The following is a 17,812-nucleotide window of genomic DNA, read 5'->3' on the forward strand; positions in this document are numbered from 1 at the left end:
ATTGGGAGGGAGGGGTGCACGCCATGGTGCATGTGTGGAGTCAGTTCTCTGCTCCCACCTTTATGTGAAAGGGGGAGGCGTTGAACTCAACTCGTCAGACACATTTGAGCAGCAAATGCCTTTACCCACTGAGCCATCTTTCTGGCCCAGGACCTTTTTTCTTAGCGTGTAGGCGTGATAGTGCACACCTTTAATCTCAGCACTTGGGAGGAAGAGGCGGGAGGACCACTGAGAGCCAGCTTAGTCTACATAATGAGTTCTGATAAGTTTTTGGCACCCCAACAGGCCTCTCTGCCGACGCGGCAATACAAATCAGACGAAATCAGACCAAATTAGTAAAAGCCCTGGTTTAATGGGTAAAGCATTCCCCAGTGATTCTCCGTCCCCCCACAGAGAAGACATGGACGGGGAGACCGGAAAACCACTTGTCTGGTTTCTGGGATGCAGCTTAAATACCCTGTGGGCGTGGTCTTGAGCCTCTCTAGGGGAGGAGCTGTGTTTGGCGGGCTTTGAAGGGCCGGGTTTGGGGAAAGAGATGGGGGAGGGGAGTTAAGGTGGATCTTTCACCAGAACATTCCAGACTCTTTGGGCATGTGGATGCCAGGGTGCCAGGGGTTGAGGTGGAGCTCCCACCCAAACATATTTCAAGACATCGAGGGCAACATAGAGACTCTCTCAAAATCAAAACAAAAATTTTTTTTTTTTAAAAAAAGGTTATGCTGGGCGTGGTGGCGCACGCATTTAATCCCAGCACTCAGGAGGCAGAGGCAGGCGGATCTCTGTGAGTTCGAGGCCAGCCTGGTCTCCAACGCGAGTTCCAGGAAAGGTGCAAAGCTACACAGAGAAACCCTGTCTCGAAAAAAACAAAAAAAGGTTATTTTTATATGCATTGGAACTGGTGTTATAGTTGTGAGCTGCCATGGGGGTGCTGGGAATTGAACCCAGGTCCAAACTTTAGTTACAAATGGTTGTGAGTGGCCACATGGATGTTGAGAATCAAACCGATCCTCTGTGCTTGATCTTTGCAAAGAATCAAAAAAAAAAAAAAAACCAAAACACAAAAAACCCAGGGTCCCTCTGGAAGAGCAGCCAGTGCTCCTAACTGCTGAGCCATCTCTCCAGACCCAAGGACCCTTTTTCTTACAGAGTGCTTCATGCATTGAATGTACAGTTTGAAAAGTGCTGATCTATCTCAATCCCACACATTTAAGCAGGGAACTGGACCAGAGAAGAGCTGTGATCACTTGGGGCCACACAGCAGACTCAGATTAGAACTCCGAAACTCTGATTGGAGTGTTTGACACCCCACCCTTCAGTGAGGCTCATTTTAAATGCGGGGACTAGGCAGATAGAAAATACAGCATTTAATAAAAAGTCATATGGAAATATTGTTATTATCCAAATAACGACTTGGCACTAGATTGTCTTCCATGGTTACGTACAATGTTTTGTTTTTCAAGACAGGGTTTCTCTGTGTAGTCCTGACTGTACTGGAATTAGCTCTGTAGACCAGGCTGTCCTCGAACTCACAGAGATTCTTTTGCCTCTGCCTCCCGAGTGCTGGGATTAAAGGCATATGCCTCCACTGCCCAGCTAACAACAGCATTTTTTTTTTGAGACCATATCTTATTTTTAAAGTTATTATTTACTTATTTAAAGTTGCATATATATATATGTGTGTATGTGTGGGTGTGCACGTGCCACACATCATGAGGAGTAAGAGGACAACTCGTGTGACTCTGAGGGATCAAATTCAGGTTGTCAGACTTGGCGGCAAGCACCTTTACCTGCTGAGCCATCTTGCTGGCCCCAGGGATATTTTATATTTATGACACACAGCAACGAGAGCTGGGTTCCATGGGAGCTGCCCCCTGGGGTCTCCGAGACCTCTTGGGAAAATGAATCACCTCAAATTTGCCCCAGGTTTGCCTAGAAAGCCAAGAACAGAAGTCATGCACACATTTTCAGGGAAGGAAATGTGGGAACCAGGGCAATATATAACTTAAGTTTAAAGAGTATTATTATTATTTTCGTTTTTCAAGACAAGGTTTCTCTGGATAGCCTTGGTTGTCCTGGAACTCCCTTTGTAGACCAGGCTGACCTCAAACTCACAGAGACCCACCTGCCTCTGCCTCCTGAGTGCTGGGATTAAAGGCGTGCATCACACCGCCCAGCAAGTTCTATTATTTTAATTGTTTAAAAAGTTTAGACGTGTGTGAGTGTTTTGCCTGCATATTGTCTGTGTACCACGTGCATGCCTGGTGCCCTCAGAAGCCAGAAGGGCATCTGACCTTCTGGAGATGGAGTGACAGAGGGTTGTGAGCTGTCATGTGGCTGCCAGGAATTGAACCTGGGTCCTCTGGAAGAGCAAGCAGCAAGCACTCTTGACCACCCAGCCCTCTCTACAGCCCAAATGTATAGCTGTTCTCTCTCTTATTGGTTGTCCGTATACCAGAGGTGCTGGGGAGAATGATCTACCAAAGACACCCACTCCCTGGAGCCTGTGGATATGTGGCCTTGCATGGCAGAAGAGACTTTACAGATAGAATGGGCTCTCCATTTGAGAGAGTCCTCTGTATTGCTGAGATAAGCCCGCTCTAATCACTCGAGATCTTAAAACAAGAGAAATGTCTATGAGTTGTATTGGAAGTGACACAGACTTTGAAAAGCAAATCAAAGAGAATGGAGGTGTTAGGAGCACTGTGATGGATGACGATGTGGGCCACACCTGATATGCAGGTGCCTTTGAATTTCAGAGCAAGGCTCAGCTTGGACCACTCTTGGTGATATAGGGGACCTTAGTCATCAGTCTTGTAATTACAAGGAAAGGAATTCTACCCCAAACCCAAACCTAAACTTACTCATCAACTCTCTAGGAAACTAGGCTGAAAGCCTGGGCGTGATAGCACATACCTATAATCCTAGGACTTGAGAGGTAAAGACAGGAAGATCAGGAGTTCTAGGCTAGCCTTCGCTACTAAGTATGAGGGCAGTGTGGCCTACATAAGACCTTGTCTCAAGTTTAAGGACAATCCTAGGACACCAATGCTTTGAGTATGGCTCTGAGACCCAGAGGAAGAGGAATTGAAGCACTCAGACTCCTGGTCTCTAGAATGGGTCATGAGAAATGTATTCTTTTTTTGTTGTTTTGTTTTTTTAAGGCAGGAATTCTCTGTGTAGCCCTGGCTGTCCTAGAACTCACTTTGTAGACCAGGCTGGCCTCAAACTTACAGAGATCTGCCTCTGCCTCCCAAGTGCTGGGATTAAAGATATGAGTCACCACTTCCCGGCTGATAATTTATTCTTAAAACCCCTAAATTTGTGGGCTCTCCCTGTCCCTCTCTCTTTCTCATGCTTGGGATGCAACCCAGGGCCTTGTGAATGTTCTGCACATGCTCTCCACTGAGTTACAGCCTGTCCTTGGGGTTTTTTTCTTTTGTTTTTGGATACAGGCCTGATTGTGTTGTTCAGTCTGACCTTGAACTCTTGGTCCTCTTGCCTTGCCTCCTCCAATGCCTTAGCTCTCACACCAGGCTTGTTGGAATGTTTAAGAGGCAGCTGGTTAGGTACCAGCCTTACTGGTATGGAGTTAGCATGGCTGCCGCTGAGAGCCGGCGGGTTTGAGTCACTAGCTCCTGCCCTCCCAGCAGAGCCCTCCTGTGTCTCCACTGATAATGAGGATGGCACAGGAAAGATGGGAGAAGAGAGGCCTGCAAAAAATAAAAAGAGGGTGGTGGTCACAGGAGAAGAAAGCTAGAGCTCAACAAGTACTTCCTAAGTAAAGGCCATCTGTTTTTTCTCTGTATGTATGTGTTGTCTGACAACCAAACTGTGGAATATCTGTCATCATTGGTTCAAGGCATCTCTCATCTATCACTCAACTGGTATTTGATATTTTATATATCACTTAAAAAGGAGGCTGGTGGCCCATGTCCCATACTCTGTGCTTGGAGCACCCCAACTGTGGCTTATCCCCCAGTTGGCTGACACACTAGTACATCATGTGGCCAAGCAGTACCCAGGTTAAACATCTGGGCCTGGACCCGTAGGCAGCTGGTGCCCAGGCTCCAGTGCCACAGGGACGCCTGGGCCGTGACTAGGAGCAACATCAGCCCCTGCAGAAGTCCTCCACCAGCCTGTGCAGGAGCTAGGTTAGCCCTACTAGAGTCACTCTGGTCAGGAAAGAAAAGGCTCCAGATCTGTGGCCAGGGGAGGCTTTGCTATGGAGGAAGAGGAGGAGACTGAATGGGGAATGGGGTGCCTGGGAACTGTCAGGAGTAACACACCGGTGCTGTGAATGCAGCCCAGTTGGTAGAATGCCGGCTTGGCATGCATGCCTGTGATCCTAACACTTGGGAGGCCGAGGCAGAAGGATCAGAAATTCAGGGTCATCCTTGGCTACAAATCAAGACTAAAACCAGCCTGGGATATGTGAGACCCTGGCCCTCCCCCGACAGGGCTGGCCTCAAATTCAGAGACCCACCTGCCTCTGCCTCCCAAGTGCTGGGATCCAAGGTGTGTATCACCACTGCCCACCAATCCTTTCTTTCTTGGCTACACTGCATTACTAGTTTTGCTGCAATTCCAAGGCCCCATGTCAGAGTTGGCATCACAGTGGCTATGAGGGAAATCAATCCTGCAGCGGCAGATTTGACACTTCTTCGAGTTTGATGTTGAACCAATCCATGCAGGACCAGTGAGGCACTTTATGAGATGGACTATGTATGGGCTAAAAAAATAATCAAGGAGGTGTCCACTGCAGATCCATCATGGAGCAGATCCACTGAGCTTAGCTCTCCTTGGTCCCAGTGCATTATTGACTCTATATGAAGTCCTTGGAGAGGAACTTCACTGTGCTAGACCCAGCCCTCTTGCAGCATGCACCCAGAAAGGGGTACTGGTAAAGGCCAAGTGAACTGAACTGGTCAGACTCTGAAAAAACCCCTTGTTTAATACAGAACTTAGGTGGATTCTCTATTCAGTCTTCACAGACAGGCCCTTGACAGATATCAGAAGCTAATTCTCTGTGTGCTACTGTAGACCGTTCACCCCATACATCACACCCAAACAACTCTGTCCCAACTTAAAATGTCTTCAGCTGCCACTGGGGCATAGGGATTTATAGCAAGAGAAGAGCATGGGCGAGTGACGCCAACTTTGATGCCTCGGGCATTGCTGCAGTCAAGAGCTGACTGTCCTGGCCCGAAGGCGTGAGAAATCCTGTTGTCTGTCATCGTGAACTTCACACACACACACACACACACACACACACACACACACACACACACATGTCAGTGCTGTCCTCTTTTCCCTAATTCCCTTTTCTTTCCTATTAAAACACTTGCCTGGTAGTTCACACTCTAGTCTCAGATGTTTTGTTTTGTTTTGAGACGTAGTCTCATGTATCCCAGGCTTTCCTGGAACTTGCTATGTAGCAAGGGATGACCTTGAACCCCTGATGTTGAGATTATGAGTTTGCACCATCATGGCCTGTGTTCTGTGCTGTTGGGCATACCAGGCAAGGTGCACCCACAAGGGCCAAGTGCCCCCATATCCATATCTAATGTGCTGGAGAAAGAATTTCCCCTTCACAACAGATACCCAGCTGCCTTAGATTATAGCCAGCTCACGAATCCTGGCACTATTTGGTTGTAGATGTAGAGGAAAGTGTGGTTTTTCTTTTCTTTCGTTCAGCTGAAAGGGAGAGAGGACGAGGGCTTGGCGCTGTGGGACTGAAACCTTTCTTCATCTTATTTCCATTCTGATTGATTTTTTCCCCCCTGAACCTGTTTGAAGTTATAACACAGCAGACCAAATCATTTAAAGCCACCGAGCTGTGTGCACGCCGTTATCTCCGAGGAGGAGCATGTTGTTACAAAAGGCTGGGTTGGCTGGCTTGCTTGCTTTTTAAAACCAGGTCAGGATTAATTTTAAGGTTAAAAAAAAAGATGTGGCGGATAAAAGGGCAGCTTGAAATCCGGGGCTCTTCTTGGGTTACTCTGAGCCAAACATCCTCTTTTATTAACCCAGAGTGTGTCTGCAGGCCGCTTTGTCTGCTCTTCGCTGTCATCTCTAATGCACTTGGAAGAAGCCTTTCCCACCGTGGGATTCAATTCCAGGGCCCAAAGAGAGGGGCTCCGATTTCCCGAATCCGGGTAATTAGCTGAGGTCCAGTGGCTCAGTTAAACCGTCTGAAGGTCAATAATGCATGGGCTCCTGGCGGATTGCCCAGCACAGTGTCGTCCATAAGCACACCTGTGGAGGGTCTAAATGTCCTCGAGGGAGGTTTGTGTTTTTAAACATGAAATATTAGGATTAGTGTTACGCAGAGTTTTAATGCCATGACAAATTCTTATATGATACAAAAAAGGTTGGATGTGAGTGATTCTCACGAACCCTTTCTTCTATTTGCTAGCACAGTCTCGTGAGCCTCAAAAGCCAAGTTGAAATACTCCAGATGAAAACTTAAGTTGGGCACTGGGGGCTCACTTGTGAAGTCCCAGCACTCCGGAGGGAGGCAGATGCAACAGCGCAAGTGTGGCTTTTCTCTTCAGGTCTTTGATTCATTTTGAGTTAATGAAAAACATTTTTAAAATGTACTTATTTCAGCCGGGCGGTGGTGGCGCACGCCTTTAATCCCAGCACTCGGGAGGCAGAGCCAGGCGGATCTCTGTGAGTTCGAGGCCAGCCTGGGCTACCAAGTGAGTTCCAGGAAAAGGCGCAAAGCTACACAGAGAAACCCTGTCTCAAAAAACCAAAAAAAAAAAAAAAAAAAAAAAAGTACTTATTTCATATGCATGAGGGTTTTGCTTGCATGTATATACATACACCATGTATATGCCAGAAGAGAGTGTCAGAACCCCTGGGACTGGAATAACGGATGGTTGTGAGCCACCATGTGGGTACTGGGAATCGAACCTGGGTCCTCTGGAACAGCAGCAAGTGCTCTTCTAAATTGCTAAGCCGTTTCTCCAGCCCCTTGAGTTAATTTTTAAAAATTATTTTAATCATGCATATCTGTGTGTGTGTTGTATGTGGATTATGTGCATTTGACTATGCTCTGGGAGGCTAAGAAAGTGTGTTGGATCCCTTGGAGCTGGAGTTCTAGAAAGTTGTGAACCACGATGTGGGTGCTGGGAACTAAACCCAGCTGTGTCCTCCTGAAGAGCAGCCAACACTCTTCACTGCAGAGCCAGCTCTCCAGCCCTTGGTTTTGTTTCATTTGGTTTTGTTTGTTTGGTTTTGGGTTTTTTTTTTCCTCAAGACAGGGTTTCTCTGTGTAACAGCCCTGGCTGGCCTGGAACTCACTCTGTAGACCAGGCTGGCCTCGAACTCAGAGATCTGCCTGCCCCATCCTCCCAAGTGCTGGGATTAAAGGCGTGCGCCACCATGCCCAGTTCCTAGCTGTGTTTTTTAATTCGCTTACTAAGTATTCAGTTTCCTTGTGGAAATTTCATACGTACTTAGCTTTGGTTGACCCTTCCCATATCCCTTCCTCTCCCCCATCTCTCTGGCCTCATCCCTGCTTACCACCACCCTGCCCACCCACCCCCATACACTTTTACTTTGTCTCCTTTCACTGGAGATTAGTTTTTGTTTTGTTTTTAAGATACAGCACCAACACTGACCTGGAATTTGCTTTGGAGCCCAGCCTGGATTCAAACTTCATATCCTCCTGCCTCAGCCTCCCAAGTAGATTACAAGCAACCAACCATGCATGACCACACGAGGCTCAATGTTGCTTTTTTGCCTAGGATTGCTTTGGTTATCTTAATTCTCCTGCTGTGCTTTCATATGAATTAAGAATTCTTAAATTTTAATGTGTGTATGAGTACTTTGCCTCACCTTGTATGTGACGTCTGCCTACAGAGGCCACAAGAAGGAGTGTGATTCCCTGGAGCTGGAGTTACACATGGTTGTGAGCCTCCATGTGGGTATTGGGAGTTGAACCTCTGGAAGAGCAGCCAGTGCTCTTAACCACTGAGCCATCTCTCCAGCCCCTGAATTTCAGGCTCTTTAAACATTACTTTTGTGATGAGGTCATGGGAATGTTGATGAGGACTGCATTAGTTCCTGTATTTTCCTCATGGCTTGCTTCCAGCTGAGGTGTATGGGGGCGGGGCTTTATGTCCTCCCATGAAGAACCTCTGCTTTTCCTCTTTGGTGAGGTCTTGTCTTGCACTGGGTTGTTTTTTGTTTAGATTTTTTTTTTTTTTTGGTCGGAGCTGAGGACCGAACCCAGGGCCTTGCACTTGCTAGGCAAGCGCTCTACCACTGAGCTAAATCCCCAACCCCTGTTTAGATTTTTTTTTGAGATTATTTTATGTATATGAATGTTTTACCTGCGTGTATATGCATGTGCAACCTGTGAGTTCCTGGAACCCACGGAAGTCAGAAGGCATCGGATCCCCTGGAACTGGAGTTACAGGTGGTTTGTGAGCCACCATGTGAGTGCTGGGAACTGAGCCCTGGACTTTTGCAAGAGTAACAAGTGTCACCACGCCAGCTCTTTGTGCTGGGTTGTTAAGCTGCTGTCACCCACAAGAGCAAGTGGTACCCCCACACAGCAGGCCTAGGGCTTTCTAAGGCGTTAGGCACCAGGAGGCAAAGACTGACTGCCGTAGTCTAAAGCAGTGGTTCTCAACTTTCCTAATGCTTTGACCCTTTTATACAGTTCCTCATGTTGTGGTGACTGCCAACCATAAAATTATTTTGTTGCTACCTCATAACTGTAATTTTGCTCCTGTTATGAATCATAATGTAAATAACTGATATGCAGGATATCCGATATGCACCCCCTGTGAAAGGGTCATTTGACTCCCCCAAGGGGTCTCAACCCACAGGTGAAAACCACTGGTCTTAAAGTCATCCGCCAGCAGGCTGATTCTAGTCACCATTTTTGTTGGTTTGTTTTGTTTTGAGACAGAGTTTCTCTGTGTAGCCCTGGCTGTCCTGAAACTCACTCTGTAGACCAGGCTGGCCTCGAACTCACAGAGATCCGCCTGCCTCTGCCTCTCGAGTGCTGGGATAAAAGGCGTGCGCCACCCCTGCCCGGCATCTAGTCACCATCCGAAGGTTGCCAGGTCAAAGGATCTGCCTTCCTCAAGTGAGGAGCTGACCCTGTCACTGGCTGGCATCCATCGGGGCGCATGTGGAGTGCATGCTCTTCATTTCCCCTCAGAGTGAGCTGTGAGGTGTGATTATTTTAAAACTTGTTCTTTGCTTTCATTATAACATAAAAAGTAAAAGCAAATGAATAACCCAACCAAATTCCTTTGCAACACAATGGATTTAAAAAAAAAAAAGTGATCACAGTGGTGATGTACACCGAATTCTAGGTAAGCCTGGTTTACATAGTGAGTTCCAGGCCAGCCAGTGATACATAGTTGAAACCCTGTCTTTAAAAGCATTTTTAAGAGAGCTGGAGAGGTGGCTCAGTGGTTAAGAGCACTGACTGCTCTTCCAGAGGTCCTGAGTTCAATTCCCAGCAACCACATGGTAGCTTATAACTATCTGTAGTTGAAGTCTGGTGCCCCCTTCTGGCAATGCAGGCAGAACACTCCATAATAAATCTTAAAATTTTTTAAAAATACTTTCCAGTCTGTCATCTGTTTGTCTGTCTATCTACCTACCTAGCATCTATCTATCTATGGATTGTAGAAAATGTATCAGACACAAATGCCCCTCGTTCTACTTAGATGATATTTGTCTTTCAGCCTAACCCCTTTTTCCATTTCTGAAGCACCCAGGAATACCAGACTGTGTAAACAGAAAGAACCTTGTGGTGAGCACTCTCTTGCCTACACTCTCTCTTTAACCTAATGCTTCGACAAGCTCTGGGGTGAAAGGTCCCAAGCAGGCCTGTTCTTAAAGGTGCTGCTTAGTTCCTCTTCAGTGGGAGCGTTTCTGGACCTGTGAGATCTGATTGCATCTGCAAGTGGGATCGTCTGCACTTTGCATTGCAGAAACCCAAAGGATGCAATAGTAAGGGAAGCAGACCGTTGCTGGAGCTTGGAAGCAATCCCAGCATCTGTCACCAAAGTTCCCAGGTTAGGGTTCACTTCACTTTCCTGCTCACAGAAAGCTTGAATTATGCACCTGCAGCATGTATCTTAGCAACAGCTGTGAAGGGAATGCGCTGGGAAACTCTCCGGGCTTTGTGTAGTGGGCCGTCTGGGGGGCGCGGCGCTGAGGATGGGGGCGTGGGGAGGCTGTGAATGTGGCCCCAGCACAAAGTCGGAAACTTACTGAAAATATGATGAGTTTTTGTTGTTGTTGTAACTCACTGTGGGGGTCCTGAGCATGAGAAACTTGCAGATGAGAACTTTGTGTGTCGTAGTGTCAAAAGAGTGGGGACACACACACACACACACACACACACACACACACACACACACACGGTACTTAGAAGAGAGAAAAACAGAATGTTCTCTCTAGCATGTTTTGCACAAAGGCACATGGATTTTAAAGAGGAAGTCGCTTCTAGCTAGTAGTAGTTTTGTTTCTGTTGTCTTCATTATTTTTCCTTAGAAAAGGCCTCATGTAGCCAACCCTGATCTTAAACTCACTATGTAGCCGAAGATGACCTTGAACTCATGATCCTTCTGCCTCTGTTCCCGACTTGTGGGGATTGTAGGCAGTAGATTAGTTTATCTTAGTATGTGTGAGGTGCCTCAAGATGAACCTAAGACCTACCCTAAAGGAGATGAACATGCTAGGCAAGTGTCCTACCGCTGAGCTATGTCCACTTGCGCTTTTGAAACTGAGTCTCGAGTAGCCCAAGCTGGCCTCCAATTGACTATGTAGCCAAGGGTGACCTTGAACTTCTGATTCTCCACCCTCCATGTCTCAAGTGCTAGGATTACAGGCCTGTGCCACCAGGCTCTTTATGCCATATTGAGGGTGAACCCAGGGTCTTTTGCATGCTAGACAAGCCCTTTACAGACTGAGTTCCATCCCCAATCTATTTACCATCAATGGTTATCTTTGGTGCACCAAACTCCATACACACAAATAGGTCATTGGCTGGCTGATACCCAGTCTGTAACTATAGTAACAGGCATGGTTTATCTACACCTGTGCTGCAAATGATGCTATACTTCCTACCACGGCTTCCCAACCGATAGGGAAGTATGCTTTTAAAAATGTGAACTGCTGGATAGCATGTCTGACCTCTGCGACAGCACGTCACAGAGGGACCGTGATGCAAACCTTTGTCTTCTGTGGTTTCTACCATCGCACATGCCATGTTAGCAGAGTCTGGGCCCGTCATCCAGTCAGACTGTTCTCTGCTCACTAATTCCGAATGATTCATAGCAGATTTACCACCTACACTGTTTTTGACCTCCAATTCAGGTGATGTCTTCCCAGTGCAAATGAGTCCCATAGCCCAGTGTCGGTTTGTGCCCTTGGCTGAAGTGCTTTGCTGCAGTATAGCTGATATGAACGCGGCTCAGGCGGCTGTAACACAGGAATCACTCTTGGAGCACTTGAAGAAACATTACCCAGGTAACCAGTGTTCACCACTTGAATTCATTCAAATGTGTTTTGTTTCTATTTATAAACAATCCTACCATATAAGTAACGGTCATGGTGTCCTTTTTTCCCTTTTCAGAATCTTTCGTCACAACACTGAGTTACCCAGCTCAGTGGCAAAGGCATGCAGTCTCAGCTACTTGCTAGACTGAAGCAGGATTGAAAGTTCAAGGCCAGCCTAGGCAGCTTAGTAAGACCCTGTCTCAAAATAAAAGTAAAAAGAGGGATAGAGATATAGTTCACTGATGGAATGTTTGCCTAGCATGTGCAAAGCTCTGATCTCCATCACCAGTACAGAAAAAAAAAAACAACCCAAAAAAACTGTCAAGAATAGTCCTACATTAACATTTGTGTGTGCATGTCACATGCATGCCACGGGACACGTGTCAGAGGACGACGTGCAGGAAGAGTCAGACTCGCTTTTCACCCTGTGGGTCCCAGGATCGAACCCAGGTCCTTGGGCTTAGCAGCAGGTGTCTGCTGAGCCGTCTCACCAGCCCAACTTCAACATTTCATCAAGACAAAATTTCTTTTACTTTCTGGATTCTTTTTCATACGTGAATTCGTGTTCATCAGCTTCTGTAGTGAGGGACTTTTCCCTCAATTTTTCCCATGTCTGTTTCCCAGAAATGGAACTGATAGAATTGTAGCTCTTAGTTATGCCTCCACAGACTGCGTTTTAATGTACAATGACGTAAGTGGAGTCATTCTGCACATTCTTCATATAGTGCTCATGAGAGTTTTTAATTTCCACGTTTGTTCATCACGAGGCTTTCTCAAGGTGTACGTAGTTTTGTTTTGTTTTTTTGTTTTTTTGTTTTCAGTGCTGGGATCAAACCCAGAGCTTCGTTAGGCAGTTGCTTTCCTACTGAGTTTTCAAATTTATTTTTATTTATTTATTTTTTTAAAGATTTATTTTTATTTATTATGTATACAGTGTTCTGCCTGCATGTGTCCCTGCAGGCCAGAAAAGGGCACCAGATCCCATTACAAGTGGTTGTGAGCCACCATGTGGTTGCTGGGAATTGAACTCAGGACCTCTGGAAGAGCAGTCGGTGCTCTTAACCACTGAGCCATCTCTCCAGCCCCGAGTTTTCAAATTTTAAGTTGATTTATGTCCAATGATATTCAGATTTTTGTTTTTTGTACTTAACCATTAACCTTGCCATATGTAATATGGGGACCAACTTGTATAATGTTTTGTAGTTTAGTTCCACATATTATTCTTTGGGTTGTTTTGTTTTGTTTGCGATAGGGTCTCACTGTAACTCAGACTGGCCTGGTTCTCAATATCTAGCTCAGGGTGGCCTTGAAATTACAGTCATTCTTCTGTGTCAGCCTCCAGAGCGCTGAGATTACAGATCCGAGTCACTAGGCTCAGTTCTAATTTTAAAAAGGTGTGTGTACGTGAGCGCTGGCACGATGTGTCACAGTCCATGTGTGGGAGTTGTCCTCTGTCCTACCTCTTTGTGGGACGGAGGACCAAACTCGGGGAGTCAGGTCTGCATACAAGCACCGTAATCCATTGAACCGTCTGACCAGCTAGCATTTTAATTGCATGTAATATATACCATCAGCTCCAGGGTTGTGGTCATTCTGAATTTCTAATCTCACTCTTTTTTGTTTGTTTTTAGGTATTGCGGTTCCTTCCCCAGACATTCTCTACAGCACACTGGGGGCTCTAATTCAAGGGAGGAAGGTTTACCACACAGGAGAGGGCTACTTCATCGTTACACCGAACACTTACTTCATCACAAATACACCCATGCAAGAAAATCAGAGAGCCCTCCTGCCAGATGAAGGGTGCCCAGTGCCTACTTCTGTGACCTATCTGGTGAGTGTGGATTGCTGTGCAGAGCTGGCCCAGGAGAACGAGGCCCCTGTTTCCCACTGTCCATCATGTCAGTGTTTCCTTGATACAAGTGTGCAGGACTCTAAGGACCCACTGACTGGGGCAGAAGTGTCTAGAAAAAACCAGGAAGGTCTTGAGGAACCCACACCTTTGTCTAAGAACCAGGTAGCTGCAGCACCTGAAGACACCCACGTCAGTGTGAGCCCCAAACCATTACCATACACCAAAGACAAAGGCAAAAAATTTGGTTTCGGTTTCTTGTGGCGAAGCTTGTCTAGAAGAGAGAAGCCCAGAACAGAGCACCACAGTTTCTCTGCACAGTTCCCACCCCAAGAGTGGCCTGTCCGGGATGAAGAAAGCTCCAACAACATCCCCCGAGATGTGGAACATGCGATAATCAGGAGCATTAATCCTGTGCTGACCGTTGACAACTTAATCAAACACACAGTCCTAATGCAAAAATATGAAGAACAGAAAAAATACAATAGCCAGGGCACTTCCACGGATGCGCTGACCACCAGGCATAAGCATTCTTCTAAAGAAGGAATTCGGAAAAGGCAGGGCCGCTTTGCCAAGCCTCACAGGCGGGGCTGTTCTCACAGGGATAGACACAAAGCATGGAGCCAGGGGAGTGAGCTGGAGCCAGGAAGCACTGGACTTTCTGAAAAGCACCCCAAGGTCCCCGCAGCCCAGCCTGCTCCCAGAATGAAAAGCGGCAGTGAAGAAATTCAGCAGTTGCGTGGTGGGACTCCAGCTGTGCTAGGTCCCCATTTGATTTACAAGAAACAGATCAGTAATCCTTTCCAGGGCATGTATCTCAGAGGGCCCCCAGTATCCAAAGGGCACAATGTTCAGAAGAGCCATGATCTGAAACCTGGTCCCGTCGGGCCAGAAGAAAAGCCTTTCCAGAGGGCAGGGTCTTCAGGTCCTTTGGGAGTCTTTGATGGTGGAGGCCAGGAGCCATATTTGGAACAATGCCATGATAAACTGGAAGCAGAAACCATGCTTTCGATGAAGGCTCCTGGCCATCCCGCCAGTGACGTCAGAGGTGGCCCAGGAAATTACCCTCCGTGTAATGTTTTGCCAAGCCACCCTTGGGGCTGTTCTTTCAGGGAAAGCGTGTTGAGAAGTGATCTGTATAATGAAGAAAACAAGATCTTGAGGAAAAGTTATTCTGACTGTGACGTGTTCTTGGGGACCACAGAAATGCATCAGGTCTTGCCCTCACAAAGTCCCCCCTCTTTAGACCCAGTAGTACCCTGTGTGTGTACATCAGTGAATAAGACCGTACACCAGTTCCAGAACCTGGGCCTCTTAGATTGCCCAGTCGGAGCAAACCATTTGAGGACACACGAACGACAAGGCGACTCCAAAGATCTATCTAGGAAGACATTTGTCCCAGAGGCAGAGATTGGGAATGTGGAAAATGAGGGGCCCTCCAACAATGAGCAGGACGAGGCAGCCGTGAACCAGAGTGAGGCCGGGGTGGATGACGGGGCCTGCAGTTCACTGTATCTAGAGGATGATGACTTCTCTGAGACTGATGATGACTCCTGTCACACACTGCCTGAACACACTCAGCATTCCTTTGCAGGTGGAGGCAGGCTGAAGCAATGGCAGGGAAGACCATTGGTGACTGGGAGACTTCTGACAGGATGTAATAGCAAAACTGATAGGTTTGAGCCCCTGGCGCTTGAAAGGGAACACTGGTACAAGGCCACTGGGTTGTGTGCAAATTCAGAGGAAGGTCCAAACCCTGATCTCACAGACAACCCTGGCCTACATTCAGGGACTCCATTTGGTTTCCACTACAAAGGAGAGCCCATGGCTGCCTGTGTCCAGGCCTCAGCAGCCGCTGGTGGAAGTTTACTTGAATTCTCTACTGCAAGGAAAACCAGTTGTAGGGCTGAGATCCTTCGAGATTCTCCTGGTGACACAGGAAAGAATCCAACTGGCTGGAGACAGAGCCCTGCAAATCAGGAAATGGAAAAACATTTCGCAGACAAATCACGACTTTTCAACACCTCCCATGTGCCGGTGTTGGCTCAGGAGCCACAGCGAGAGCATAGTCACCTGGAAAGGACAGAGAGTTGTAGCCTGACAGGAGACAGCGGGATCGATTCCCCAAGGTAAGGACACATGTGGGTGCTACATTAGCTCCTTCTGCAGGAGTTAATAGAGTCAGGGCACGTGGAGCTGCCTAGTGAGAGACTCCTGAACAAACCCATGGAACAATGTCAACAGCCTTGGGCGAGTAAATTGTATCAAGTTACGATGAGGTTGCATATGGTAGGACAGAGTCTACTTTCTTTCTTTTTTTTTTTTTTTTTTTTGGTTTTTCGAGACAGGGTAGCTGCAGAGCCTGTCCTAGAACTCACTCTGTAGACCAGACTGGCTCGAACTCAGAGATCCACCTAGCTCTGCCTCCCAGAGTGCTGGGATTAAAGGCATGCACCACCACAGCCCGGCTTTGTTTTTGTTTTTCGAGACAGGGTTTCTCTGTGTAACAGCCCTGGCTGTCCTGGAACTAGCTCTGTAGACTAGGCTGGCCTCGAACATCTGCCTCTGCCTCCCTAGTGCTGGGATTAAGGGTTTACGCCACCATCATCTGGCCAGAGTTCACTTTTAAAAACTAATATCTTTAGAATTTTAGACAATATGTATTTTAAGGGTTTATTTTATTTTTATGTGTATCAGTGTTTTGCCTGCTTGCATATTTGTGCGTGCATCTCGTGCAAGCCTGGTGCCCACTGGGATCAGGAAAGGGCATCAGATCCTCTGGAACTGGAGTTATGGATGGTTGGGAGCCACCATGTAGGTGCTGGGAACTGAATTCAGGTCCTCTGCAAGAGCAGCCAGTGCTCAGCCGCTGAGCCTTCTCTCCAGCCTCATACAATACATTGATCATGTTCATTCTCCTACCCCCAGTTCCTCCTACATGTACCCTCTCCCCTCTACCCACCCAACTTAAGTTTTCTTCCTTTTTTCCCCCATCAAGTTAGTGTTTTCCAACTACTCTTGCCAGTGGGGCCTGGCCTAGAGAGTGGTTGACCTACAGGGGTCACAAAATTAAAGAAAACTGACTCAATAGAGTTACTTTTTAGTGGGAACCAAATTTTACTGGGCATTGTTTCTAAAACTAGAAAGGAACCGCTAAAAACAAAGCACTTTCAGAACTTAGAGTTGGAGATCTTCTCATCTATTCCTGGATCTATTTGTGTTAAGGATGTGGGGGGCTGGAGAGATGGCTCAGCAGTTAAGAACACTGGCTCCTCTTCCAGAGGTCCTGAGTTCAATTCCCAGCAAACATGTGGTGGTTCACAACCATCTGTAATGAGATCTGATGCCCTCTTCTGGCATAAAGGTGTACAATGCAAATAGAGCATTGATGTATATAAATAAATAAATCTGAAAAAAAAGATGTAAAAAAAAAAGGATGTAGCCACTTCTCACTCAACTTGTTTAAATAACAATTGTTGTATGATAAACGGAATACAGACTTATAAAATACTTAAGTGTTTAGAGTTGTACCCCTGCTGCATGACATGCGCAAAGCCCTGGGTTTGATTCTAACATTGCATAGATGGGATGTGGGGGCATAGCTCTCATCCCAGCTTGTGAGAGTGAAACAGGAGTTCAAGGTCATCCTGGGCTACATAGCAAGTTCAAAGCCAGTCTGGGTTCAACCCCCTCCCCCAACACACATACATGCTAAGTATTAAAACTAAGTATTAACTAAGTATCAACAAGTTTTAAATAACATTTTGTGTGTGTGTGTGTGTGTGTATACACTCGTGTGCACATGCACACATGCTACAACAGAGTATGGAGGTTAGAAAGAATTGTCTTTCTTCCACTGGGGATAGATGGGTCCTGGGGATAGAACTCAGGTTATCGGTATCCGCAGCAGCAGGTGTCTACCCACTGAACCATCTTACCATCCTCCCCAAAGTATTTTTAAAATTTTGTAATGATCCTACTATTTTTTTCTTTCTTTCTTTTTATCTTTGCATTTTTGAAACAGGGTTTCTCTGTGTAGCCCTGACTGTCCGGGAACTTGCTGTGTAGCCCAGGCTGGCCTCAAACTCAAGAGATCTGCCTGCCTCTGCCTCCTGCGTACTGGGATTAAAGGCATGGACCACCACACTCAGCACAAATACAAGTATTTTAGCAAAAATACTGGGGGCTAGAGAAACGGTACAGTGGTTAAGAGTACTAGCTGTTCTTCCAGAAGACCCAGGTTCAATTCCCAGCACTCACAGGGTGACTCACATCTATGATTGTATCCCCATGGGATCTGATACCTTCCTTTGGAGTGCAAACACACATGCAGACAAAACACTCACCCACAGACGCAAGAAAATCTTTTAACAGGAAGTCGTTCACAGCCATGTGTCCTTTTCCACTCAATTTATCATGGATAGC

At 46.7% G+C, this 17,812-nt stretch overlaps 1 protein-coding gene across 2 annotated transcripts in view; it reads left to right on the forward strand.

Annotated features, from left to right (window-relative positions):
- The window catches only part of Stox1 (storkhead box 1), a 55,020-nt gene that overhangs the window by 33,337 nt on the left and 3,871 nt on the right, over positions 1-17,812 (forward strand). Inside the window, exons 2-3 of one of the 2 annotated variants that reach the window (XM_059281678.1) lie at positions 11,356-11,508; positions 13,170-15,516. In XM_059281678.1, coding sequence (XP_059137661.1) covers positions 11,356-11,508; positions 13,170-15,516 — 2,500 coding nt within the window. The remainder of the gene's footprint in view (positions 1-11,355; positions 11,509-13,169; positions 15,517-17,812) is intronic. The other variant, XM_059281679.1, reaches the window with a different exon arrangement.

This window comes from Peromyscus eremicus, chromosome 16_21 (assembly GCF_949786415.1).
Source record: "Peromyscus eremicus chromosome 16_21, PerEre_H2_v1, whole genome shotgun sequence".
Taxonomy (NCBI): Eukaryota; Metazoa; Chordata; class Mammalia; order Rodentia; family Cricetidae; genus Peromyscus; species Peromyscus eremicus.